Raw genomic sequence first — 27,655 nt, forward strand, 5'->3', positions numbered from 1 at the left:
CAACAGACAGTATTTAGAAAGTAATTCGATAATTTGATTCACTGTTATTGTAAGTGTTTATTAAAGGATATTTTTCTTCGTGAATTTTATAGGCTTGCATGAGAGACACGGTTATGCTTTACCTTTGATTAAAGGGATGATTCAAGCAGATCCTGAAATGAGACTGGGATTGGATAAAGTTAAAGAGCAATTGCTTCCGCTTTTACGTCCTTCAGCTGTCTGAACTATGTGATAGTGATATCAAGATTTCCAGAACAATAAATTCGATCAGAGTAATCACACATGCCAAGTTATAACTTCCAAAAGGTGACTAATTAGTCCACTAGTAACGAATTAGTGGTACTTTTTATTAACCGTGTAGATTGGGGGAAATTTTAAAGATAGTAAAAAGGGATTTAACTAGCGAATGACCACTAACGCAATAAGGATTTTTCTTAATGAAATAAAAAAATATTTATCGCTGTAAAAAAAAAGTTGATCCTTCCCTGCATTTTGCAAATGTGACAACGCTGTCATGCTCGTAGCCACTTGTTTTGTTTATTTTCTTATCACTTGAAATTCATTTTCTTCGTCAACTTGAAATTCCAAAAACTATCGCATATTTTATTATCTAAGTATTATTAGCTATTGTTCATACAGCCAGCAGTTGAAAAGCACATATTAAAGTGATTTCACTGTCTTTGGAGCCTTCCTTCAAAGTAAAATGGAGTATGGCGGTAAGTCAGTTACATTCGATAGGAAAGCCGTGTTGGGTAAAGGAGCTACTGCTGTCGTTTTCTCTGGCACATGGGGCAACCAAAATGTCGCTATCAAAAGAGGTGAATTGCCTAAATTGAACGTTCGCGAGGAAAGCATCATGAAAGCCATTGGGCATCATGAAAATGTCATTGATTGTTTTGGCATTTTGAAAGACTGCGATTTCATGTAATTTACTTTAAAACATTTAAATGGCTGTATACACAAATCATTCAAAATTTCTTTTCAGATACATCATTTTAGAATTGTGTGATTTTACAGTGGAAGAATATTGCCAAGGAGTTTACAAAGGAATTGTACCTCCTGATTATCAAGCCCTTTACCAGATGGCGGATGGACTACACTTCATTCACTCCAAGAACCTTGCCCATCGCGACATAAGCACACGCAACGTGCTTATCAAGTTAACTGGTGACAAGGTCGTGCTGAAAATAGCTGACTTCGGGGTTTGTAAAATTGCTTCCAATAGCGGCAGCCTGTCGATGAGTGGTGATGGATGCAAAGGAACACTCCCTTTTATTGCTCCCGAGCTGCTCAAACAGATGCAAGATGATAACTATCAAGAATCAAATGAAAATGGAGTAAGAGGGCACACCAGCAACGACATTTTCTCCTTGGGTTGCGTATTTTACCGATTTCTCACTAAAGATGGACATCCCTTTATAAAAGGCTCGGTGAAACTGTGTTATCTCACAAATAATCTGATTATTAAATTGAATATTCTCGATAACAAACAATCTTTGGAAGGTAAGTAACACAATTTGTTCGTATGAATTATTACAATTCTGAATTTTAAACAAAAAAAAATTATTCTGTGGTGCTAGGATTGAGTGAGGATCAAGCTTTTGCCAAAGCTTTGATAGTAAAAATGATTCATCCGGAAAAAAAAGAAAGACCCCTACTGGAAGCGGTAAAAGAAGAATTGTATTCACATTTAAATAGCATAGATCTGCATTCAAACTGCACTCCTTCTGTTCCATACTTAGTTGAAGGTGTTTAAATTCGCCATCACATATGTTCAGTTCTTTATGATGGGCTAAAGTCACAATTGTTCATTGTTTCAAAAGTTTAGGAAAATGCTGATTTGGTAAACTAATATCTTTTTGTGTTTGGCAAATTTTCTGTTTAACTTTTTTCCCTTCAACATAGTCATGCTGTCATGGCGAAAAAGAAGTTCACTTATTACACTCTTTATCGTTTGTATAGTAGTATAACATGGCAAAGGGTCTTGTAACCAATAACTTGCAAGTTGGGAGAATGAGTCTGTCCTTATCTTCTTTCGGATTTATCGCAATCGCACCATTCTCGGTTGCTACGTGAGTAATTAAACGTCAAAGTTTGGTGCTATGGTGCGTGAAGGAAGGCAAGGCATACGGCTTACAGACGAAGTAAGTTGTAATACAAATACAGTGTTAGGAACAGGAAGGGTTGCGTGTGTTTTTCCTGGAATGAAAGGAAACTGTAAAGTAGCCATTAAAAGAATTCAAAAAGAAAATTTCAACAAACTGGAGGAAAGTTGCATGAAAGCTCTGAATCATCCCAATGTCCTGGAATTTTTTGATCTTATAGAAGAACAACACTTTACGTAACTATATTACTTAATTGTAATTTTTCTCTTTACAATAAGAATTTATTTTCTTTATTTTGTCAGGTACATAGTCTTGGAAATCTGTGACGCTACAGTCGAAGATTATTGTCGAGGTGAATACAAGGGGAAAGTGCCAAGCGATCGCTCCGCCTTGTTTCAGATGGCGGACGGATTGGATCACATTCATTCGAAAGGTTTTGCTCACCGCGATATCAGCTCCAATAATGTGCTCATCAAGTTAACTGGCGATGAGGCCGTAATGAAAATTTCTGATTTTGGAGTATGCAAGCCGGCTTCCGAAACCAAAAGTTTTTCGATGAGTGGTGATGGTGTTAAAGGAACAATTCCATTTCTGGCTCCCGAGTTGCTCAGACAGATGCTAAGTGTTGAGAATCATCAAGATACAAATGAGGGTCGAAGTGGAGTAAGAGGGCACATCAGCAACGATATTTTCTCCTTGGGTTGCGTGTTTTACAGATTCCTCACTAAAGACGGACATCCCTTTATGGAAGGCGTGGTGGAAAGTTCTTTCAATAGCATAATCTCTAAGATTATGTCGAATATTCTCGAAAACAAACAATATTTGGAACGTAAGTTTATGTATTAGCAAAATTCATGATTAATTAAAATTTGTGAATTCAAAAACTAACCACAGATTTTTGCGTATCAGGTTTGGGCGAGACTCAAACTTTCGCGCAATCTTTAATAGAAAGGATGATTCAACCCGACAAAGACGAAAGACCTCAGATCAACAAGGTTAAACAAGAATTGAATTCTCACTTGCATAATTAAATCTATTACATGTGGTTTATATTCGATAAAACACGGCTAAGTAACAATTTGCGCCTGATTCAAACGGAAAATTGCTTTTGAATGAATATGGTATCTTTTTGCATTATTCATGCAATGTTCTAGTTACCCTAATTGTATGATAATGTATGATGTATTCATAATCTTATAACGAATAATTTTGATTACGAGTTACGACCATTGATTATATATCCTAAAAAAGGAAACAAAATTCACGAAATATCTTAACATTTATTTAAGCAGTTTTTTTTAATTCTTCCGCTAAAGTCTTCTGTCGCTAGATGGTGTGTTTGTCTGTTTGACTGTTTGTCGTCTGCTTGTCTTCATTGGATTTGAAGACTGGAAGAGAACTGTTATGTAAATTTTTACTGTGTGTGTAGGCTACTTGTCTAGCAAATTATAACTATTCAGTATTGAGATTCTGGTTTTCCATACCATTTAAACCAAAACCAAATATTACAGACCTGTGGTGACTAACTGACTAATGCTGGGTCTATTTTCCCAAAGCTGATTACTCGGCCGTGAAAGTCAACATTCATTCTTCGAAACAGTGGAAACACCACAGGTACAATAGTCTACTTGTGATTCCTTGCAGCTTGATGCAATTGATTAGTTTTTGAGGACGAGGTAACAGGCAACGTCGAAGCGTTAATAATGCGAAACATTCCTCAAGGGACTAAGTCTCAGCTATAGTTTGCCATAAAATATCATTTTAAAAACACGGGCATCAAGATCTGTGAATATGTTATTAGTCTCCTCAATCTTATGGGAAAAAAATATCACCATTCATTCATGCGGAACTTACTAAAATAAGATGTCATTCACAAGAGATTTTCAAAGAGTTTATGGGCCCCAAAATGTGTTTTTTATTTTTAAATTAACCCCCAGGTTCATGCGTGAACTCTGGCAAATACTACAAGTGTTTGCGTGGAAGATTATCCCGTTCATTTATGTTTATACGTTACCTTACGTCCCTACCCAGCTTAATCAGAGTAACCTGGTTTAACATACTAAGTGGGGCGTTTGTCATTTGTTTTGTGTTTTAAAATTGATCACATGGGAAACACTCGTAAAAATGTGTCGCCGTTTAACGAGTTGGACGTTGGTGTAATCAAGTAGTCTGTGGTGTAATGGTTTTTCATGTTTTCGTGGTCAGGTTTTGAGACGGTCTTACTTGCGTGTGTGTGTGAAGAATTGAAATGTAAACGTTTTTCTATCTGGTAAGGTAGTTATATTTTTTATTTTAATTAGTTTCGATGAGCTAGAGCAGGAATTGACAAATAGATGGTGATGATTGTGTCAGTGCAGGGCTAATCGGGGCTAATGGCGGTTCGTTGTCAAAAGTTTAGCCACAGCTATATTTCTTCATAGATTAACCAATTAATTTGTAGGTAAATTAGATTGATCCAATACTTCCGTGTTGGATAAAACCTTAATGTTTCTCATTTATTTTTCAGCAGGAGGAAACGTGTAAGGGGCATGCAGCCAACTGTCAACTATTTTGTTCAAAATCATTGTATGATTGTATCGCTGTCACCCAAATGATAAGGTGTCATGGAAAAAATGGCGAATTGATAGTCTACTCTGAAACCTCGTGGACACATCTGAAAATGATCAAAGGAAAGTACCTAGATAAAGAATTGTTTGTAAAAAACAATACTTTTCAGCCATTATCTAAAACAAAAGTATAGTAGTATAATTTCCTATTTCCAATTTGGTTGAAGGTCATGCGGTGGTGTAAGGTTGGGTGAGAATTGAGAAAGACACGTGTTACATCATTATCAAGCAGATAGAATTGCTGCAAGGCTTGAGTTGAGAGGTAAGGTTGAAAGAAAGTTTTCTATTTCCTATGAATTTGGTTGAAGGTCATAAGAAACATTACGTATAAATGTCATGCGGTGGTGTAAGGTTGGGTGAGAATGACACGTGTTTCATCATTATCAAGCAGGTACAATAGCCGCAAGGTTAAGCAATTTGGTTTTCATTTTGATTTTTGTAGACCCATCCCCAGCAACGTCATCCTGCAGAAGGAAAGGCCATTTTGCATTTCAATCGAAGGTCATGGAGATCATTACGTAGAACGTGTCATGCAGTGGTGTAGAGGTTGGGTGAGAATGGGGCGTTTTTCAACATTATCAAGAAGGTAGAAAAGCCGCAAGGTTTGAGAGGTGAGGGTGAGAAAAAAATCGTATAAAAGGAGAGAGAAACGGCATTAGAAATCAGTCAAGTGAGCATCTCCGACCCGACAACAACTGTATTATTTGTCACCAGTTGCATTCTTCCCGTTCGTAATCGTAGGTAAATATTCGTTTGTTTTACATGGAGTTTTGAATCAATTTTTTTTTTTTTTTTTTTGTATTTGTTAATATGCCACTAAGTGAATGGTAATGTTCAAATTATATTTTTTTCCAGTCAACTATAGGGTCGTTCTGCTGTTGGTAATCGTTGATGGATGGGTCGACCACTGGTGTACCTGTGTTTCCTGAGGATGGCGGGTACCAAACCGTAACGCCGTTGTCTTTCTACCGAACAACACTGAGAAGGTCGAATGTTACACAGCCACGTATGCTGCCCCAGTTTACTACACCGATGGGCACAAGTTTTACTCTACTTCAAGCTATTACCAAACAGAGGCTTCTGACTACACTAAGACCCCCGAGTATTAGACCACAAGCTACGATTCTCCACTACGCACGGCAATAACTTGAGTGCTCTATTCATCACGATCTGCAGTCAACAATTCGCAATCATGCGTAAATATGCTGTTTTTACAGTTTTGAATCATTTCATATTGTTGATTAATCATGCGTAAATCAAAATTATGTTATATTATCTTCAGTTATTTTAGTGTCGTGCTGCTGTTGGGTGTTATCGTGCTATCGTTGATAGCGGGTGGACCACTGCTGTACTGAACTCCACCGAAGTTGGGTGAGAACTACACGCGTTGCATCATTATCAAGTGGGTGCAATAGCCGTTAGGCTTTCAGGATGAGAAAAAGTCGTATTAAAGTTGAGGGAAAACGCGATGGAGATGAGTCGAGTGAGCATCTCCGACCCGGCAACAACTGAAGAACTATATTTGTCATCAACTGCATTCTTTAAATTCTCAATCATGGGTAAATTCTATGTTTTCAAATTGAGTTTATATCAATTCTACTTTTTCTATATTAACATGTCCACTTATAACTGAATATTAATGTTAAGTATTTATTGTTTAGTTGACTATGGCGTCGTTCTACCGTTGGTTATTGATTATTGCTGGGTCGACCACTCTTGTACCGATGTCTTGTGGGTATGGAGGATACCAAACCACAACGTCGCCGCCTAACTACTCAACATACGCAACAACCAGTTACTACACCGAGGCCCACAAGTACTACTCCGATCCCAGCTACTGCTACTATATCGAGGCAACAAAGTACTACACCATCAAGGCCACCAAGGCACCGTAGTATTTCACCACAACATACGCTGCTCCAGCTTACTACACCGAGGCTCCCAAATATTCTCCAGCTGTCTACACCGAGACCCCCAAATTAAACTCTGCACCCAACTACATGACCATCAATGAGGCGGCCAAGTATTGTGCGGTACCTACTTACTACTCAGCAGCAGTTCCATCGTACTACGTTGATCCGAATTACTACTCCGAGGTTTCATTTACTTCACCAAAATCTACGCTGCCCCCAGTTACTACACTGAAGCTCCTGTTTACTGCAACACCAAGGCACCCGAGTATTACACCACTACTTAGGTTTCTCCGACCTACTGTACCGAAGCTGCGAAGTATTCCACTGCCCCGAGCTACTATACCGTTAAGGGACTCGAATGTTACATCCCAACCTTCACTACTCCAGTTTTCTACAGGGAGGCTTTTACATACTAAATCCGAAATTTCTGATTTATTTATCTTGATAGTTAGCCTACTAGTCACTGGTAATCGTTGTTGATCTCAATGAGGAAATATATTTTTAAATGGAAATTTATCTTCTACGACTTATCTTAACACCCTCAAACCTTTTACGAAAGTTACGAACTGTAGTTCTCTATTCAAACTCAAATTGGCTTAACAAAATAATTGCAAATAATTATTGATTGTTCATAACAGTCGAGTCTTGAGTATCCGGAAATGATAGGCAATTGCCTAAACTTATGAGTTGAAAATATATACATCTCCTTGACATTATTTTATTACAAGTTATATACAACAATTACACAACTTAGAAAAGGAATTGCTTTGTTGTCCCACCTCCACCCACAATTCCACCACGTTTTACAGTCACACACATACATACACATATACACACATACACTTAAGTTAACCCGTTGGCTACCACGCCATACAACCCGTAGGTTGCTCTCTACTTCTCTACGCGCCACGTCTGAAGGATCCATGACCAAGGTGGGACTTGCCATTGCTGACAAGTCCGGGCTGTCAAGGGGGGGTGCATGGTGCATTGCCTTATTACAGGCGCCTTGCGGCAAGTTTTGGGCTTGGCGACTTTCCGACCCCGCGGCATGAACCACGAGACCGAACAGCGCGGCCCGTGCAGGGAAGAACAAAGGCGTGGCAGCCAACGGGTTAACTAACACATAACGAAATAATACCAACAAGACGATGATCCACGTTGATGACGAGTCTCGGTGCCGGTCGCGATTGTCCCTTTCCAATGCCAGAGCAGGGGCAACATCCAACGGAGATCGCTGACGATATTTAAAGACGAGAAATCCATCTTCTCGACGTCTCATCTGCATTACCTGAAAGACAAAAGAATTCTTATTAAGTGACAGGTTTTTTAGCTCAAAGATTTAAAGATGCAATTTTTTGAACTTAAAATCAAGCTTGCAATATTTAGAACTATACACAGAACAAAGCTCACTTGCTAGTCTCAAGAAAATTTTCCGGAAGTATACCGGAAGTAACCAAAGCGCCTTAACCATTGAGCTGTCATCAAATTAAACCACATATTCGTGATCTCCATGAAATTTGGGGTCGATTAGGTGTGATTTAAACGAAATCCAAAATTTGGCCAAAATCGAGAATTTTCCTGAACTATAGTTCAGGAAAATTTTCAAAACCGGAAGTACGAAAACGTAGAAATAAAAACATGAACTTTACCACAAATTTAACGAGGATTACGAATATGTGGTTTGTTTGTGCGTAGAATGAATATTTACTGAACTACTGACTGAAATGAGAAAACCGGAAGTAGAAAAAAAAGCAAAAATCGAAAATTTAACAAGTGAGCTTTGTTGGCGGAATAGTTATCGTCAGTACCACTAAAAAATTTCCACACAATAACTGCCGATAAATGTTAAAGAGATGTGCAAAGTAACTAAAAGTGACTGTTTTGAAGGCTGAAAATTATCGAAAAGCCATCTAGCGTTAGAAACAAGAAACGTCTAAAAATACTTTGCGCGCAAGAATGGCCTGATTTTGGAATTACTACACAAACATAAGAGTTTAACGCTAGAAGATCAAAGTAGATCACTAGTAGATAATCTACGAAAATAAGTCAATTGTCGGGTACCTGGGCATCATCCGTGGTAAGTTACTACAGGTGTGTCTCGACAGACGGATGCGACCACTGAAGTGGCCTAAGTCATCGGTGAAGTAGGACAAGTTGAGTGGCAGCATAAGAAGCAGAGAAGCCAGATGAGCGTACGTCGTGAAGATAAGGATGGAGCAGAACGTTGGTGGAAGTCCCTCTTCTGTCATGGACAAAAGCCAGCGTTGGCTCAAGGATCTCCTTGCCAGGACCACACAATTCCAATAGGAAAGAAACTGCGTTGAACATCGACATCGGCGGCCGAATCGCGATCTCAGAGATGTAACGAATAGTGCTGTAAAAAAATTGAGTTGGAAATTAAAAGGAAGCTTGAAAAAAAAATAAGATTTTTGCGTCATACTAAAGGATTTTGGATCAACCTCTCCGACTCTCCACTAAAAAACGGCTGGCGGAGAAGTATGGCTAAAAATGCGACTGCTACAAGACCAAATGTTGAACGGAGCTAGTAGTCAGCATACTTCCAGAATTCCAAACCATTTAAAAATGTATGAAATTGCAATAGCATATCACACAACCTTTTTGATTCCTAAGCAAAGAACAGAAAAAGGTTTTAACATTGCAATGAGGCCCATAAATACCCACGACCAAGGTGGAACCCAAAGTTAATTACATGATAAAGCAAGAACATAAAAGCACACCTTTACCTCAATCTATTGTAGACTTCCTATTACTCATTTCTTGTAGCTGTGAGATGGGAGTGGGAGATGAAGGGAATGGCAGCAATAGAATTTCATGACGCAACATCCCCATCAAAAGGGTTTAAAGGTGTTAACATTGTTCAGGCAAGAATGAACCTGTTAAACAAAAGGGGTGTGAATTTTGAGATTATTTTATTGCATTGATGGATGATGAGATATCAAAATCGGAAGGTTATGCTTACTCGTAACCATACATCCTATGCCACAACTTTTGGGCAAAACAGCTTGAAGTTTTGTCTAAAATGTGAGAGAATGATGCAGATGAAGCTGGGGGTGTGAGTCACAGAAGTGTTGAGCAATTTGTTCTTAAAATGGGGTCCAAATTTAATCTGATGACTAGACAGCAGGTAGATTTTCTAGAATTCCAAGTACAGTACACAATTAGTCAATTGGTCAAGTACACAGTGAGTAATAGAAAATTTGCTAAAATGTAGTTAGGAAAATAAAAATAAGCTTACATGTAAATAATTGGTTGGTTTTGGGCAGAAAAACATGAAAATTCGAATACAAAAGATGACATAACTCGTTCACACATTTTGCCATTTTAAAAACAATACAAACACCATCTAGCGGCAAACTGGACAATTGTCTGAATTGTAAAAACAACCGCTAGATGATGCCGGTGCTGCATGCAGACAGCTGACAGCTGATGTGTGGAAAATTGAAAGAATTCGAAAAGTGAAATCAATATTCAGCCTAAGTTAACAATGTTTTTGAACCTGAAAGATGAAAGAACTTGGTATTATGTTAACTAAATGTTCTAATGAATATTTACGAGTCCATTTGTCATCATTTACCACGTAATGACGACCAGTGTTGAAGCTGGCCAGGAATTCTAAGCTGTCAACAATCCTGAAGCCGTAGTGTGTCTATACTAAAAGTGGAATCAAAAATTGTAATTACATAGCAATCTTACAAATTTTATGTTCTTGTCTTTCAGATGCATGTTTTGTAAATAGTGAATCTCAAATGAATCCAAGAACTTTGAGTCGTCATTACACTTTCTTTCCAATTTTAATAATGGTGAGCGGCAGTTTGAACACATCAACTAAATAACATTTTCTACATCTACAATCAATTGTGTTTGTCCTGAGGTTTTTGTTTGATTTTTCTAGGTGATATTGCAGACATACCATTTTGCAAGTACTTACCTGAGCAGCTGAGCTCTTCCTTTCTGTGGTTCCTTTCAATTGATTCATTTGAGGTATTGCTTGCTGTCAATGCAATCTTATTTTAAAATTGACATTTAAATAATCTTTTCAGTTAAATCCCTTGCCACTGTTCCAGACCTTACCCACTAGTGGAATATGCAGAGAGATGTTCAACTTATAACAGGTATTTTCTTATTATCTTTTTTTTTTTACTGCATTCTTAGTTAGTCATTTTATTTAATTTCAGGTTAGCCCTTCGCCATTGTGCTACAATTTGAAGAAGTTGACGGTTACAGAAGAGCTGGCTTTCGATCAATATCAATAAATTATGTAGATGTAGATAAATAACAAGTGCATATTTGGGATCTCTTCTTTTCGGTGGGCCCGTTTCCCTAACTAACCACTAACCAACGCCCGCCGGTGGTCACTCACCCGCTGTGATAACTAGGAGGATGAGGATGGCTCTGGTCGAATGGGAATTTGAAAGGGTTATGATCTGAGAAAATTTTTGGAGGGTTATGAGTCTAATCTGTAATTTAAGTATGACTAATTGCTCCTTAGTAATATTGGTGACGCACTTTTTCTTCATTGTCCAGATATTTGTCTGGGCACAGATATTACCATACGAAATTAATTGATTGTTTGTGTGAATAACGGAAAATTTGTAAATAAATGGGTGTCAAGTTAAATAGGACACATTTGACTTTTTAATTTTCCCTCATCCACTTAATCGTGTTTGTTAATTTTCATTATACATTTAACATAAAACTTTCCTTCTTTTTTCTTTTAACATATACATGGTAAAGTGCGTATAAAGATAATAATTTAACAAATATAATAGTTGCATTTTTCGTAATCACCAAGTAACAGCCAAATGACCATAATTCTGTCTTTCTACAGCATAGATGGCATTCATTGGACAGCAGCTGTGCGAGGATAATTTATAATCAAAATTAAATTAATCTTCAGTTTCAACCTATGTCAAAAAATGTTTAGCACAGTTGAAATTCAACTTTTAGAGTTGACATCAAATAGTCATAAACACACAAGAAACATTTTTGCTTCAGATAGGCATACGCTGCAATAAGTCTATGAAGAAATGCAAATATTCAGTCACTTTGCAATTTTTCAGCATAAAATTTCCTTAATAATTCTACAGTTAGTACGATCGTTCCGACCAACGGGAACACAATTGTTAGACCCCATTTTTTAAGTTAATAAAAAATACCCACATTTTACAGCAAGTTCAATGATAAATTCGACTGGAGAAGAAATGGCGGAAATTTGCCACAGGTGTCTCTACCCCTGGTGAACAAACGCTAGCGGACGGCTACGGCTGAAACAAAACAAACAAACATAAAATTGTAATTAAAACAATATTCACTATATAATAGTAACAGGTCAAAATTAATTGCCTGTCCCATTCCTAGAAAGAGGTTGCAGGAGAAGACATATTTTCGGCAACATGAAACACAATTTCAATCCAACTGGTCTGAAAAAAAAAAGTTTTAATTACATGCTTAGGCAAGAACTAATTTAGTAGCATACTGATAACTCTGTCTGCTGCTGGAAATTGGTTGCATGCTTGTCATTCGGAAGTGCAAAATGCTGTGAATGGAAGAAATAATTTATCACTAACACTATCAATAACTAACATGTCCGAACATATGAGAGGCAAGAATTGAACACCATTCCAGCTAAAATACAGATGTTAAAATAAAGCACGCCTATGTTTCAATCCCCCCATACAATAGTAACCTTTCTTGGGATGCAAGAAGGGAATGCTGCTTTAACAAGTCTGACGTAATACGAGCCCACATTTAGTGGATTGGCGGATAGATTTATTTGGCAGGACATATTCTTCCATCTCCTCAATATTTTTAATTTTCTCTGAATATCCATAAAAAAAATGCTTACTATTAACTTACACACAAACTTTGAATAAACACAGAATAAACATACAATTTCTGTTTCATTACCTTTGCTATCGTCTCCCTGCACAGATATAGTAGATATGCTATACTTCAATAGCACTACTCTCCTGACTACAAATCTCCTTATTTATGGCTTTACGCCGACTGGATACTCAACAGTGTCTTATCAAGGCATCAACCAACGTGGTAATTCATAGGACATGCGGGTATAACTGTTGAAGATGTCGGTCTTGCATTGACGCAATTTATTGACGCCAAAGGTGACGCCAACTAAATAATCGAAAGCCAAAGCGATGACAATACTCAATCCCTATTTTTGCACAATCCAATATTAAGAGAAATATAAATCATGAAATATAAAATATCAAACTCCTACTTAGTCTTGATGATGGAATTCTCCTTCCAGAGATGCCCCAAAGAGGTCAACAGCTTCTCACATTGCATGCACAAGTAATAAGGGAGGAAAAACCACACAGTACTCAATGCATTTTCCACTCGGAACCAACTCCTTTATCAACATACCAGCAGGGTTGAAACCAATAATGAAGATCATCTAAGAGAAAAAGTCCCTGAATTACAAATTAATGATCAGCATCAAATGATTTTTCTGTTGGATTAATTGAAACTTACATTAAATTCTTGTCACATTTAAGATTTTTTCAGGCAGTTTTTCAAACCAAGCTCATTGCCTGGTAAAGGTGGATGGCAGCTATGGCAGTGGGCTCCAAAACAAAGTTTCATCATGAAGAGCAGATAATCCAATAACTCCCTTTACCTAAGTCGAAGTAAAACATCCTAAAATTTAAAATGTTCAAATAAACATTAAACACCAATATATAACTCATTAATCACTTATCTTAGGATGGAAAACTTGTTGAATAGGTTGTTGAACAGTTTCTTTTGGGTGCAAGAAATCCTCACTAGTCAAGTCTATTTCCTGGGTGTGTTACAATGGTTGCCAAAGGTCTTGGCCAGACCAGAAGCAGGAATAGACTTGGCAATGACATCCAATGAGTTAAATACCAAACTTGTGATATTTGAATCAGCTCTGCACGGCGTAGATCACCTTTCCTACTTGACAAAAACGAATAATTTCTAAAACACTTACTCGTTCAGCTTTCCAAGTTTCCATGAACTGAAACCTGAAGGTGCCATGGATATAGGAGCCAAGGAGAAAGAGGTAATAACTTATTGATGGTGGAGGGGAGGAGTTGATCAGCTGAATTCGAATCACGTCACCTAGTGGCGAAACGTCTTACGGTAAAATTTTCTCTTGTTACTGGGAAATTCAAAATGTTTTTTAGCCTAGGTTCGATATGAGCTATTCCGTGTTGCTCATATATTTAGGGCTGATGGGAGCAATAAATCATACTAAAAAAAGAATTTTCTTTAATAATTCCTGTTGCACAGAAGGTGGGAGTAGAAGTTACCCAGGAGACAGGATGATGCCTAGTATGAGCTACGGGGAATGGCGATCGTAGTGCAGAACAGCTTCGTAACAGGCCTAAAAAAATAAAATAAATGCCATAGTATCCATTGGCTTATATGGCAGAATTGCAATAAGCAATAACAGATATAGATCAATTAATTATATCCGTCATGGGGCAACGATAATAGAGCGGCCGCATCATTGCAGTTCAGATTACAGCGATCATTGGTGAAGGATAGGTGTGGCAGTGTGAAGTATGGTGTGAAGGGAGGTGTAGTGACAACTTCACGTTGAGATTTAAGCCACATTTGTCTTCTAAACCTGAAATTAACTTTTCATAATTTTACTAATTATTAAGTGCTGCGTTAATTAGGGGTGTTACAAATTTTTAGCCCTTTCCCTAACGTTCAATTTCTTCTAACCTAGTTGCTACAAGTCACCAATGAATTTTTCATATGATGATTGATGCTGTTTCTTTTCTTCTCAAGGCTTCACCTCTGTTTAACTGAACTTAATTTTCGTCATTGACTCTTGACTTGTCACAGCGCAAATAAATTTTTTTATTCAGACATAGTAGTATTTTCTTATCGTTATTATGAAACCCAAGTGAACGTAACATTAACCCACACTAGCTTCTGGCACAACAACGCCGATTTCAAATAAACGAAACGAGAAAACAGAATATGAAACAATCCACTTCTCCCTTACACGATATCTGAAATCCTGGTCAAAATTCTCCTCTAGCAATACTTCTGTATGTTCATTAATGAAAGTGGAATAAAAAAGTAATTAGACATCAATGAGCATTTCATGGCAAAATTTTCCCTCTGTCTAATATATAAAAACACTTAATCACTCTTTAAAAAATGAAACCTAAAATTTTTTAGTAAAATATCAGGTTTAGATGTTTAATTCCACATAGACGTAATCATGAAACAAAATGTTCCATCCCTATCTTCTTAATGCAAGTTCCATTTTACATATATGAAACAATGGAAATATGGGAGATTGAATTAACGAGCAAAACGTGTTTGATAAGGAAATTATAAATGGTTGTAAAAATTGGTCTATTTTATGAAGTGGGTAGTTTTTTAACTAAATGAGTTATCTTTAACTGCCAACATAGCTGCTAACTATATTACACATATTTGAAGAATATCCCCTTTAGCCAAGTCACCAATCATAAAAGATAAAAGGCAGAAGGTTCTCAGGGCAAAGGGTTACAAATTACAATTAGTAGCAAATGAACTCACCATTATTGAAATAATGTTACATCTCCCAAAATAACGCAGCATCATATTCAACCACATCCAACGAAAACCAGACAATCAGACAGTACCTAATAAATAAATGAAATCTATCATATTGATCAAAATAACCTAATACATTAATAGTAAAGTTCCTCCTCAGTACAGCGTAAATACGCTTCACTTAATTTTAACTTTACAGAAGGGGAAATAAGATATTCTATGTTCCCATTTAACCGTTATTTTTTATCAATTGAAATGTTTTCATACCTGCCCCCAGTTGCCATTCAAAATTCCTGTAAATAAAATAACTATTAGAATGTGAACTTTGTGTATGAATGTTAGTTTTAAGTATGAAAAATCAGGAAGTGCAATGGTTTATCTGTCATTTTTCTCCGAGAGATTCCCACACAAAAATTCATCATTACATTAAAATGAGACCCCACTGAAAAATTTAAAAAACTTACTCAACGTTGTACGGAAAACAGGAAAGCAACCAGCAAGCAATTACCTGAAATGAAACAATAAAAACATTAAATCCAAGAACAAAGAATAACTAATGCAGTGTTTATTAATGAAATTTCAGTAATGAACGAGATAGGAGTAATTTCAAGACGGCACCCAAGTACCTCAAAACTCTAGCCTAGGTTCTCATCATGTGAAACATGTTCGCTGTATTATAATGAACTCACCAATAATTACTGGAACACCAACCAAGTCTGACTATAGCACAAATAACCAAATCCAGAGATACAGATCACTTCACCTAGAAAATTATAAAATATTAGTAACTGAAAAAGCCCTATTCAAAATATCCCTCCCATAATTTATCAGAGTCAAAGTTTATAATCATAAATTCAGGTGAAACACGGATGACTAAGCACATCATTTGCAATAAGTAGAAAAACACCAAAAAAAGAATGCTGACCGAAGATAACGATGTCACCTTTTTCGGACCAAGTTCAGCAAAAAAAACCTATAAATATGAAACTAGGTTAAATTACGGACAAAGAACTACGCAACAGCAATAATTGTAGGAGGTTTATTCCAGGACGGCATGGCATATGCCCATTTCAGTCCAACGATGCAAACACTTCCAGTGTAATGTAGGCACTAGTCGACCAGCACGTGTATAGGACAACGACTGGAGATACCGCGCGCCATCAGTTGTAACACAAATTTCGACTTACGCCTTGTCCCAAGAATACGAATGACAGCCCAAGAAACTTCAACCCTATACCACGACTGCCGCATCCACATCCATCCACATCCCTATCAAAATGTTATCAGATTTATTCTTATACTGCCAACATAGTTGCTTAAAATATTACACACATTTGAAAAATAATATCCCCCTTAGCCAAGGAACCAATTAAAGAAAAAAGGATTACACCTAGTAGAAAATGAACTCACCTTTATTGAAATGATTACATCTCACAAGCTGGAGCAGCAGGAAGTTCAATCACATCCAACAAAAACCAGGCAATCTGATGGTACCTGTAATATAAAGAAAATCTATCAAAAGAGATCAAAGAAACCCAATGCTTCAGCAGTGAAGTTAAACCTCAGTAAAACGTTATATACTACACTTATTTTCAGATGGGGAAAGAAGACATAAATTACGTAACTCATCATTATAACCAACTATACCACTTTAACTGTGAAATAATTACCATAGATTGTCCAATATATTATCCAGCAATTACAACCATAGAAGGCGGGGATGAACCACTGTCCCATGGAGCAATTTGACCTATGTATAGAACAACATTCTGGCTTTAGTTGAGTAACATTAAAAGGTATAGAATACAAGTCCAATTGTTTATCTGGTTTGTACGACATCAATGGACATATCAAGATCAGAGATGTGAACTGAACCAGAAAGATATCATTTTCAGCAGAAGACAACACATGTTCAATTAAAACAAACGCCGCCGTTTACTTACACCCCCTAAAGTTTTGCCTGAACCAGTTTCAGTTTCGAACTGGTTCAGGAAAAACATTTAGGGGGTGTAAGGCAGTTTGACCGTAGGCAAAAATGCAAACGTTGTAACCGTCCAACGCCGATTGGATGAGTTATTTAATCTCTTCGAAAACTGTCTGTTGAGTTGCATCGGGATGATCCCACGCTCTTTGCGTCTAATTTATGTTGAAAATGAAAAAAAAAATTTAACGCAAAGAGCGTGGGATCATCACCTCTGATTCAGATCCAGCAGTTCCGCCTGTTGGAATATGAAAATATATTCGTTTAACACCATGGTAACAATGTCCTACGTGCAAAGACTGTTACGACTGATTTCGGTACACCTTTGCTTACCCACTGTGATGGTAACGAGACACATCAATGAGCATTTCATGGCAACATAATTTCCCCTCTGTCAAATATATAAAAACAGTGAACTAGTCGTGTCAAGCTTTAAAAAATTAAACCTAAATTTTGTTTAGTAAAATATTAGGTTAGGATGTTTAAGTCTACATAGACAGATTTCAATAATGAAAGAAAATGTTCTATGCTATGAGAGGTCTCAGGGCAAAGAATACACTTAGTAGAAAATGAAGTCACCATTTTTGAAATGATATTACATTTTCCAAGCTGGAGCCGCAGGAAGTTCGACCACATCCAACAAAAACAATCTAATGATCCTTATAAAATAAAGAAAATCCATCAAAAGAGATAAAAGAGAAATGTTTCAGCACTGAAGTTCAACCTCAGTAAAACATTAATATACTTCACATATTTTCAGATAGGGAATAAGCACTTAAATTACGTAAATATCATTAAAATCAAATCCCACTGAAATATTTAAAAACTTACTCGACGTTGTACGGAAACAGAGGAAGCAACCAGAAAACAAATACCTGAAATGAAACATTAAAAACATTAAATGCGAGAAAAAATAATAGCTAATGCAATGTTTTTTAAAATTTAATTCAGTAATGAACGAAAGGAGTAATTTCATGACAGCATCGAAGTACCTCAAAACTCTAGCCTAGGTTCTCATCATATGAAACTTGTTCGCTATATTGTAATGAACTCACAACCAACCAAATCTGACGACTGACAAAGCCAGAGATGCACATCGAATCACCTAGAAAATTATAAAATGTTGGTAACTGAAAAAGCCCTATTCAAAATATCCCTCCCATAAATTATCAGAGTTAAAGATTATAATCTTGAATTCAGGTGAAACACAGATGACTAAACACATCATTTGCAATAAGTAGAAAAACACCCCAAAAAGAACGATCACCGACGATAGCGATGTAACCTTGATCTCATCGAGTTGGGAGAAAAATCCTATCAAAAGACGCTTAAATTATTGGCCAATGACCTAAGCAAAAACAATAATTGTAGGAGGTTTATTCCAGAACTGCATGGAATATGGATGCCTATTAGTTCAACGATACAAACACTTCCAGTGTGATGTAGGTACTAGTTGACCAGCACGTGTATAGGACAACGACTGGAGATACCGTGCGCCATTAAGTGAAATAAAACTTCGAATTACTCCTTATCCAAAAATACAAATGACAACCATGTAGGAAGCACTAATTTCAAATGACAGCTTCATCTGCTGAGCTAGAAAAACAAGAAGCTAACCACACCCAACAAAAGGAAACAGAATACCCGAAAGCACCCAATTAATGAAGAAAACCTATCACAAGAGACGGAAGAAACCCAATGCTTCAGAAGTCAAGTTCTTCCTCAGTAAATGTCAAATATACTTCACATAGTTCAAATGGGGGAAAAAGACATTAACTAAATAATCCTAGTTTCAATCTTCAACCACACCATTTCAATTTCGTAACAATTACCTCTGATTGACACTTCCATTAGCCAAGAACCCACAATTAACTGCTTGTCCCCTTACTGCATCACCACTGCACATCCAACTATAATTGAAAATGAAAATTGAGTTAATTTTAAATCATAATAACTATCTCACAAAACAAGAATATAGCATCAGATTAATCCATTCATCAAAAAGATCAGAGACTCTAGTTCGGTTTAAATGGATATATCATCATGCACAGGAAAACATCATTCAGCTTTTTACCATGTCTTTTCACTAATCAATAAGTTAAAAAGTATTAAACATGTTACCATTTCCATACTCCATATTTCTCACTAGAAAAGTACTACTTTCACTCAATGCTTCTTGCACGTGACTGTCATTACAGAAGATTAGACGTGCACACTAAGACTTCCTTTAGTCCTTATTGAATCCCTAAACACCTATCAATTGAATCCCTAAACACCTATCACCACTCCTTGCGGCCACTGCCTACACTCAATTCAGATTTTTTCTAACCAATCAACAATCAATCACATTACATTTGACTTTAGTAAATTTCAAGAATTACTTTGCATCAGCTTGCCACGCAACGTTTCACCTAGGCAGCTGAGTGTTCAATAAAATATTCAATGATTTAACAATCCTATACTATAAAAGAATAAGCCTCTTGGGCGGAGCCAAAAAACTTGTGCTCACGCGGTGATTGGCTCCTAGAGTTTCTACCTGTTTTGGGTTCTTTACCCTCAAGGGAAAATCCTCGAGTTGCAAAAGGGGAGGCTGAGTCGCTGAAGGGGGGATCTAGCTAGGGTAGAAAATGTGGCGAAAGGAACACGGAAATTCGTTTTTTTTACCTACGATAGCTGTTAAGCGAAAATAACGTTTGTAAAAAATGAACTTCATATTTAACACTAAAGAAAATGTGTTCACAAAAAAATAAAGACTAAAATCGGCTTACTAACTTATAAATAACGAGACGGCAGTATGTGAATTTCACTCACCATGGTTTGAGCTACGGCAAAGTATATAAAGGGTGGCAGAAGCTCTCTTAGCCACTCTCACAACACAAGGAAAATTTGTGAGATTGAATCAGCATTTAAATTAAATTTCCTTATGGAACTTTAGGCCCGCTTTCAAGGAGAAAAAATCGCATAAATGTTTTAAAAGCGGATCTTCTTTGTCGTGGTCTAATACTATGGCTACTATATCTAATAAATCGCGAAAAATATTGTTACATAGAAGTAATAATAAAAACCCGAGAATTAACGGATAAGAAAAATAAAAGACAGAAGAAAACGAATTTTAATCGCGGTCAAACACATTGCAATTGACTCATTGCCACTCGGAAAAACGTGAGTGACGGGTAATATTAAGTGACGGGCAGACAGAATAAAAAGCGAGAAAAGAACGACAGACACCCCCCCCCCAGTTTGAGAATTAACAAATAAGAAAAAAAGACAAAAGAAAAGTATTTGATTCACCGATTCACGGGCAGGTAATAAGTGTGCAACACTATAAAACGTGAGTGACAGCTAGCTATTCAAAAGATATCAGTCTTAAGTTAAACTGGTTGATAACGCATCCGCGACTAAAACAGACCAAGATTTCGGGGAAAAGACGAATAGCTCTAACAGTAATATTAAGCGAGAGGCAGACAGTATATCAGGCGACGAATCGACGGGCAGGCAACGCATATTCGGTAATAAATAGACTACGGAAAAGAAATGAACAGGCTAATCAAGATACCACGCAATTCAAATAACTTGCAAATAAAAAAATCTTTACAACATAAAACGAATAAAAGAAAAAATGTGATAAAAAAACGGAAATGGTCTAGCAAGAAGAAAATTAACTGGCAACAAGGCGACAATGAGTTTGACGGGCAAGATGTCAACAGGGGGAAAACAATTTAAATCACTCTAAATCAAAATAAAACGTTAACGGATTAAAAAATAGAAGACAGTGAGTGACGGGTAACTAATCAAAAGACAACAATACCAGTCTTAAAATTAATTATAAAAACACGAGAATTAACGTATAAGAAGAAAAAAAAACAGAAGAAAACGAATTTGATTCACGGTCAAACACAATGCAATTGACTAAATTGCTACTCGGAAAAACGTGAGTGACGGGGGTAACTTATCAAAAGACAACAATACCAGTCTTAAATTAAACTGTTTGAAAACGCATCCGCGACTAAAACAGACCAAGCTTTCAGGGAAAACACGAATAGTTCTAACAAAATTAAGCGAGGGACAGAATATCAGGCGACGAATCGACGGGCAGGTAACGAATATTAGGTAATAAATAAACTACGGACAAGAAATGAACAGGCTAATCAAGATATCACGCAAAATACAAATTTAAAACTTAAAAAGAAAAAAAGTGATAAAAAAACGAAAATTGTCTAGCAAGAAGAAAATTAACTGGCAACAAAGCGACAATGAGTTTGACAGGCAAGATGTCAACAGGGGGGGGGAATTTAAATCACTCTGAATCAAAATAAAACATCAATCAAATCAATTGCAAATAAAAAAATCTTCGCAAATTAAAATGAATAAATGAAAAAAGTGATCAAAAAACGAAAAAGGTTTGGCAAGAAGAAAATTAACAAGGCATCAATTAGATTGACGGGCCAGATGTCAACAGGGGAGAAAAATTTGCGAAGCAAGTACGGAAATTTGTTAATTTTTCAAATTTACGACAGCTCTGAAGTGAAAACGATATTTGTAAAAATGAACTTTGTGGTTAAGACCATGAGGAATATGTTCATGAAATAATAAAACGGGAATCGGCCAACTAACTTATAAATAACAAGCAGGCAATGTGTGTATTTCACTCATCTTTGTTTGAGCTAGGCAAAGTATATGAAGGGTGACGGTGTTAGTACTAACTAACCCCCTCTTCTCTGATTCTGTGACGGAGAAATAGGGCCGCTTTGAATTTTAGATATTATTAGCTTTTGTTGGGCTAGCCCTTTAGCAAAAAGAAAATTACCTGGCAAAAGGAGAACGGCAAGGAGACAATGAGATTGACTGGCAATTTAACTGAAGGGCGGGGGGAATTCAATCATTCTGAATCAAAACGAATAAAATTAAGCAACTCCTAAATTGCAACATTGACCACTCTGTAAATAAAAACAAATAACTGCCACTAACTTTGGTTAGGTTATGTAAGATTAGGTTACATTAGGTTAGGTTAGGTTAGGTTAGGTTAGGTTAGGTTAGGTTAGGTTAGGTTAGGTTAGGTTACCAAGTGTAGTAGCTCCCAAACAACCATCACGGCGAAGCCGTGAATTCACATTCGATATCATCACGGCGAAGCCGTGAAATTCACGTTCGGGATCATCACGGTGGAGCCGTGAAATTCAATTTCAGGATCAGCACGGCGAAGCCGTGAAAATCGGCAAAAGATTAGGCTAGGATAAGTTGTAGGTTTATTTTCGAAGTAATTTGGAACGACGGGAAAAGTAAAAGTCCAAATAAATTCACAAAAAGTGACCCTTCCAACTAGCCCTCCTCTTCCCCTATTTATGATTCATAGAGAATGAGATGAAGCTCAAGTTTTAAAAATATATCAATCACTCTGAATACAAAATACCAAATACTAAAAACACGAATCCACGTGTTTCCGTTCTGTTAGCTTACACCTGGCACAAGTTACTAGTGCATTCTATAATTGTTAGATATGTTATGTTATTACTAGATGTTGTCAGAAATGGCTCAATAAGATTACACAGAACACGTCATGACAATGCAACTTGAATGACGATATATAGTGTTGGAAAGTTCTTCTCCCCGGCGCGTACCTCTGCGATCGATGTTAATTTCTCGGGTAAAATGATTGGGTTGGCTAAATCAATTGCTGTACAAAACAAATATCAGCTTTCCAAATGCATTAGAAGGAGGCATTTGGGTACGGCTCTATAATTTGATGTTGTTCGATCTCCAAATATTATTTGCGGTTTCACCAGCAACTTGGGTATGGCGAATGTTGATGGACGTTTCGGCTTAATTGAAAGCCTGCAGTCAACCGAGTAGGTTGGCCATGACGGTGGATGAAAAGCCATGCTGGGTAGGGACAAAGAGGAAGATTAATCAGAAGATTAATAACGAGGGCTTTTCAGTGTTAAAATTGTCAAAAGAATTTGCCAGAAACACATCGATTCACGGACTGAAATTCATAGCGCAAGACCACACTTCATTGCTGGAAAGGTAATTTTCAATTCATTTACACATTAAAATGGACGAAAAACTAAAAAGTGAGTTTTTCCTTTCGTTCATAGGATATTCTGGATAATTCTTTTTTTGGTTGGATTATTCTTTGCTTTATTCTTCGCTTGGAATTTATGGGATAACTGGGTACAATCTCCGGTCCTCATCACTATTCAAACAGTTAATTATCCCGTAAGCGTGCAGGAAATTTCACACTAAATGTATTTTACAGCTATACAAAATTTTGGAATGTTTCCAGATTAAAAGCTATCCTTTTCCAGCTGTCACGATTTGCAGTGTGAACAAAGTTTCGACTCGGGCACTCGGAGAATGGATGGCCACAGAAGAGTAAAAATGACAAATTAAATTAACCAATTTCCTGAGCTGCTTTTTCACTCCTGTTTGACTGATGCAGAGTGAAAGATTTCAAAGTGAATGAGATTCGTCGTATTTTGGAGATTATGTCAACCGGGTTGAATTGGGTCGAAAATGAGGGAGAATTTGCTGTTCTTGGTCCACTATTACTCAAGGCCAATATTAGCAGCAACGACAATCAGTACGAAAAACTCATGAAAAAGGTGATAGAAATTCCACAAGTCATCTATACTTATAATCCTGATTAAGGTTTTGATGCTAGCTATCGCCAAATTGTTCCAAGACAATCGTCTTCTGTTCGTGGGAGGGCCTAGAAGAGGACTGCACCGATTTATTTGTAACTCAGACAGCCGATGATGGTTGTTGTTGTTCATTCAACTCGGTGATCATCCAGCGCGATAGCGACACCTATTTAAACAATCGGTCAGTTACACAATTCACTTATTTCTATTCGTAAAATAATTTATGAATTTTAATTTAGGCAGAACCGACTTAGGCACGCCCGAACTAGTGGGGTACAAGCAGGACTCACCGTTCTATTGGACGCCGAACTTGACGATTACAATGTCACTTCATCTTCTATAGATGGCTTTAAGGTATCCATCAGTGGCAATATAATAAGCGGCTCTATGTTGAAAATGTTATTTGCACTGTCCTAGGTATCGATTCAAGACTCAATGGACTTTCCTCAGACCACACGGAAAGGTTTCCTTGCGAGCCCGGGATTTCAAATTAATATGGCTCTCACCGGTTACACCCAGAGAGCAGATGATCAGCTTAGGGTCATCGATCTTAAGAAAAGGTTATGCACCACCAGTCAAGAAATTGCTCTGAAATATTTTAAAAACTATACCCGATCGTATTGCCAGCTCGATTGCTTGACACGGTTCTTTCTGGCCGAGTGCTTTTGCGTCCCTTATTACTTTCCAGGTAAATTCATCTTCTCGCTTTAAGCTATTTTGCTTATAAAACAATTCAATCGGTTGGCGATGCGCAGTTCCGACTCGGCTACCAGTCTGCAATGTCTCATCTTATCCCTGCCTGCAAAGGATATCTGGTAAAAAAATTTACCTCATAGAGTTAGTGGGTCTAATTTGATGTTTCGTTTTGATTTTAAAAACATTTTGCAGAGGCCAAAAAAGAGATCGATTCAAATGTGTGTTACTGCCCTGACGTGTGCACCACCGTTTGGTATAAGAGCGAAATTTCTACCGGAACGTTTCCCAATTCGGTTTGGGAATATCCTCCTACCGTCATCGATCGGCCCCAATTTCGCAACATGAATAAAAGTGATCTGAAAATTTACGCCAAGTATAGTCAATCATTTTCTAAAATAGTATAATAAATAAATAGCTCTCAACTTATTCAGGAAAAATTTCGTCAAGTTAAATGTCTACTTTCAATGGGTTACTGGGTTGTGTTACATTATGAAGGAGCGGACGACATGGTCGGATTTTCTTTGTGAGAGTATTTGGTTATTATACTATAAATAGAGAACATTCCTATTCACTTAATTTTTATATTCCTATCATTTATTATAGCGGCTACTGGTGGACTGCTGGGCTTGGGTTTCGGCTTCAGTATCATCAGCGCGGCTGAAATATTTTATTTCTTTTTGGTTCGTTGGTGTTTTCGTTGGTACCAGTCTAAGAAACAGGAGCTGCCCTCATCACCGCCAGTCCCTAAACTAATTCACGTCCGGCCTTTTGCTACTTCAGCTCCGGCTTCAATCACTGGGGACAATTATATGATTTCCCAATCGCAGATGGATTCCGATCTGGCGGTAAAATAATCCATTTAATGAGTTGTTAAAGATGGTTGCAATTTGGTAACATCTATTTGAATTTTAGTTTGTGGACTCAAAAATCAAAGCTAACATGGAGCAGAGCCTTTCTCCGACTTGCAATTGCAATAATCCGCTATTGCGGCGTTGAACACAGTTGCAACCGGTGCAAAGCTACTAAAATCTGCAAATAGCCAAATACTTGGCATTTTCTATCGTAAAGTCTTTACATAACGAATCGAACGCGTATTGCTGAAGCAACATATTTTTAAGTTGGAAGGGTACCCTGTGCACGTATCCTATATACCTATAAAATATTATCGGATTATGTTTTACACTGCCAACAAAGTTGGTAACAATATAACACACATTTCAAGAACCCCCCTCCCCAACTAGCCTAGCCACCAGTCCACCACACCCGACCCAACTAAAAGAAATCAGGATACCCGAAAGCATCACCTCTGATTAACGAAAAAAAAAACCTTTCACAAGAGACGGAAGAAACCCAATTATTTCAGTAGTCAATTTCCTCCTCAGTAAAACGTCAAATAATATACTTCACATGTTTTAACTTAACTACATCTATAGCTTTCTAGCAATAAAATTTAATCAACAGTTACCTTTGCCGTGAAGTGCTTAATGAGCATGGGACGAGACGTACAGCAAGAGATGAAATATCGGTAAAATGGTCAGATGTGAGGTAACAGCATCAGACGATTTGGCCCATTGGAAATGATTTGCTGGATTATTACCTGTAAATTTAACACATAAATATTTCACATACTGCATCTAGTCTTTAAAAAAAACAACAGAATTACTATTTTCATTTTCATAAGGTAAAATGTTAAAGTAAAAAACTGTAACAAGTAGCAAGTTAGCAATAACACATTTTTGTAAAAGCCAGCTTAAATTTATAAATTGTATAATAATAATAGATATTGAAGAAAACTGAACTTCTTAGTTGCTGAGGGCTTTGCTGGATTTCAATTAAGTTTCGTACAAGAATAATAATAACAACACACCTTTACCTCTATGTGTTATTGAAGGTTTGTTGATGTACTTCCTATTGGGAGGCGAGAACTGCAGAGACTGGCACCCAGCATAAACGTTCACTACCTTGATCACACATGGGATACATCAATAAATCAGTGAGAAGAGATGAAATGTAAAGAATATGCTTACCAGCGAACAACTTCTAAAAATTTTGGCATGAAGAGCTCCAGATTGGTTTAGTAGTTCAGTTGAATGCAGATTTGGCAAATGCTATAACAGATGTTACATAGTCTGGTTAATTATCCTATACGTTTCCAACAAATTATGGCAACATCTGACATAAACAAAAGTGAATCTTTACAGAAATTAGGTAGAAAAGAATAGCTTCGCTTCATCGTTTGTTATTTGGCTCACACGGCATGGCCATAACGGCAATGGCCATTCATAAGGGCCTCTGTGGCTCTGTCAACAGTTTAAACCAAACTTTATTGAAGACACATATACATGATTTTCTTACATGTAGGGATAGAGCAGATTTTACTACTGGTCCTGGTATGAATCAAAAAGTTTTTTTACCAAGGTTGATATGCAAAATACAAAACAGGGGAGAGGCGGGAGCGGAACACACGTTGTGCTTTGATAACGATCGCCATGTCAACATCGTCTGCTAAACGAGTGAGTGAGCATTTGAATGACTCCACCCAAAATGGATTACAAATAGAAATAGATAATAGTTAATAGAACATATTATTTACATTTTTAAGTGATTACTAAAAAAAATATTTGTCTTGATGTTGTATAATATTGTTAGTTGTGAATTTAAACGCTAGTTGATGATTAACAGATTTCACGAAGCTATCGAACCGCACCATTTTCTCCCGATAGATGAAAATTTGTTTTTTGACAAAGCAGGAGGTAATAAACAGGTCGGATAAACGTCAAATGATCAAGGCATGTTAAGCAAGATTACAAGTTGCCCGACACGTTATTATCAACTCGTCCGCAAAAGATTCCAATCAATACAAAGTCGGTGCAATAAACCTTTTTAAAATTACCACCCCGTTTTATCTTTCGTTGTAAGTTTGAATTCTGTTAGCGGGCATCAGATTAAGGTTTCACATCTGGGTGTTGAAGGGCCGCATACGACAACCATATGAGTGGCGCAATATTCTCTTCGAAAATAACAATTGCACTCGAAATTTTATTGGGCAACCCACAAAATCTGAGATAAGGATAAAAGTGTGGATAGACGTGATCAACTGTATTATACACTCTGACGGCAACCGGGACACCGCAACTAGGTCGAGTTTGAA

The 27,655-nt window shown here is 37.1% G+C and overlaps 3 protein-coding genes and 2 long non-coding RNA genes across 35 annotated transcripts in view; 3 read left to right on the plus strand and 2 right to left on the minus strand.

The window, feature by feature from the left end:
• LOC124208046 overlaps positions 1–19,369 on the minus strand; it is a 69,725-nt gene extending 50,356 nt beyond the window's left edge. For 6 of the 25 annotated variants that reach the window (XR_006880248.1, XR_006880249.1, XR_006880251.1 and 3 more), the window contains exons 1-6: positions 19,289–19,369; positions 19,000–19,077; positions 17,999–18,042; positions 16,857–16,936; positions 16,597–16,680; positions 16,374–16,455 (exon numbers count right to left, since the gene is read on the minus strand). Coding sequence is in view for 2 of the 25 variants with exons in the window: in XM_046605746.1 (XP_046461702.1) it covers positions 17,636–17,826; positions 17,999–18,042; positions 18,223–18,272; positions 18,435–18,481; positions 19,000–19,018 (351 nt within the window). In the remaining 23 variants the exon portion in view is untranslated. The other 19 variants (XR_006880254.1, XR_006880253.1, XR_006880244.1 and 16 more) reach the window with 18 other exon arrangements.
• Positions 237–7,136, plus strand: LOC124208043 (serine/threonine-protein kinase/endoribonuclease IRE1-like). Of its 4 annotated transcripts, XM_046605742.1 has the most exons (12): positions 237–924; positions 986–1,503; positions 1,581–2,144; positions 2,212–2,341; positions 2,408–2,934; positions 3,015–4,374; positions 4,458–4,545; positions 4,612–5,102; positions 5,154–5,452; positions 5,567–5,907; positions 5,994–6,270; positions 6,373–7,136. In XM_046605742.1, the coding sequence occupies exons 1-3, from the start codon at positions 704–706 to the stop codon at positions 1,754–1,756; spliced, it is 915 nt and encodes a 304-aa protein (XP_046461698.1). In that variant the 5' UTR covers positions 237–703; the 3' UTR covers positions 1,757–2,144; positions 2,212–2,341; positions 2,408–2,934; positions 3,015–4,374; positions 4,458–4,545; positions 4,612–5,102; positions 5,154–5,452; positions 5,567–5,907; positions 5,994–6,270; positions 6,373–7,136. The 4 variants fall into 4 exon arrangements, with proteins under 4 accessions (XP_046461698.1, XP_046461696.1, XP_046461697.1 ...); XM_046605740.1 differs by having other exon boundaries at positions 1,581–2,341; positions 4,615–5,102; XM_046605741.1 differs by having other exon boundaries at positions 1,581–2,341; positions 3,015–3,719; positions 4,406–4,545; positions 4,615–5,102.
• Positions 10,042–10,919, plus strand: LOC124208052. 4 transcript variants are annotated; one of them, XR_006880267.1, is made up of 5 exons: positions 10,042–10,285; positions 10,363–10,445; positions 10,538–10,626; positions 10,686–10,757; positions 10,821–10,919. It is a non-coding gene; the product is annotated as an uncharacterized LOC124208052 (long non-coding RNA). The 4 variants fall into 4 exon arrangements; XR_006880265.1 differs by having other exon boundaries at positions 10,076–10,161; positions 10,517–10,626; XR_006880266.1 differs by having other exon boundaries at positions 10,076–10,161.
• Positions 19,370–22,953: 3,584 nt separating the features above from the next.
• Positions 22,954–23,814, plus strand: LOC124207638 (amiloride-sensitive sodium channel subunit alpha-like). Its single transcript, XM_046605210.1, has 4 exons — positions 22,954–23,191; positions 23,263–23,383; positions 23,451–23,539; positions 23,607–23,814. The coding sequence occupies exons 1-4, from the start codon at positions 23,025–23,027 to the stop codon at positions 23,812–23,814; spliced, it is 585 nt and encodes a 194-aa protein (XP_046461166.1). The 5' UTR covers positions 22,954–23,024.
• Positions 23,815–24,651: 837 nt separating this feature from the next.
• Positions 24,652–27,606, minus strand: LOC124208056. Its single transcript, XR_006880271.1, has 5 exons — positions 26,704–27,606; positions 26,532–26,612; positions 26,378–26,465; positions 25,970–26,101; positions 24,652–24,860 (listed from the first exon to the last, which is right to left on the minus strand). It is a non-coding gene; the product is annotated as an uncharacterized LOC124208056 (long non-coding RNA).
• Positions 27,607–27,655: the final 49 nt, after the last annotated feature.

Source organism: Daphnia pulex, chromosome 11, assembly GCF_021134715.1.
Source record: "Daphnia pulex isolate KAP4 chromosome 11, ASM2113471v1".
NCBI classification, from domain to species: Eukaryota; Metazoa; Arthropoda; class Branchiopoda; order Diplostraca; family Daphniidae; genus Daphnia; species Daphnia pulex.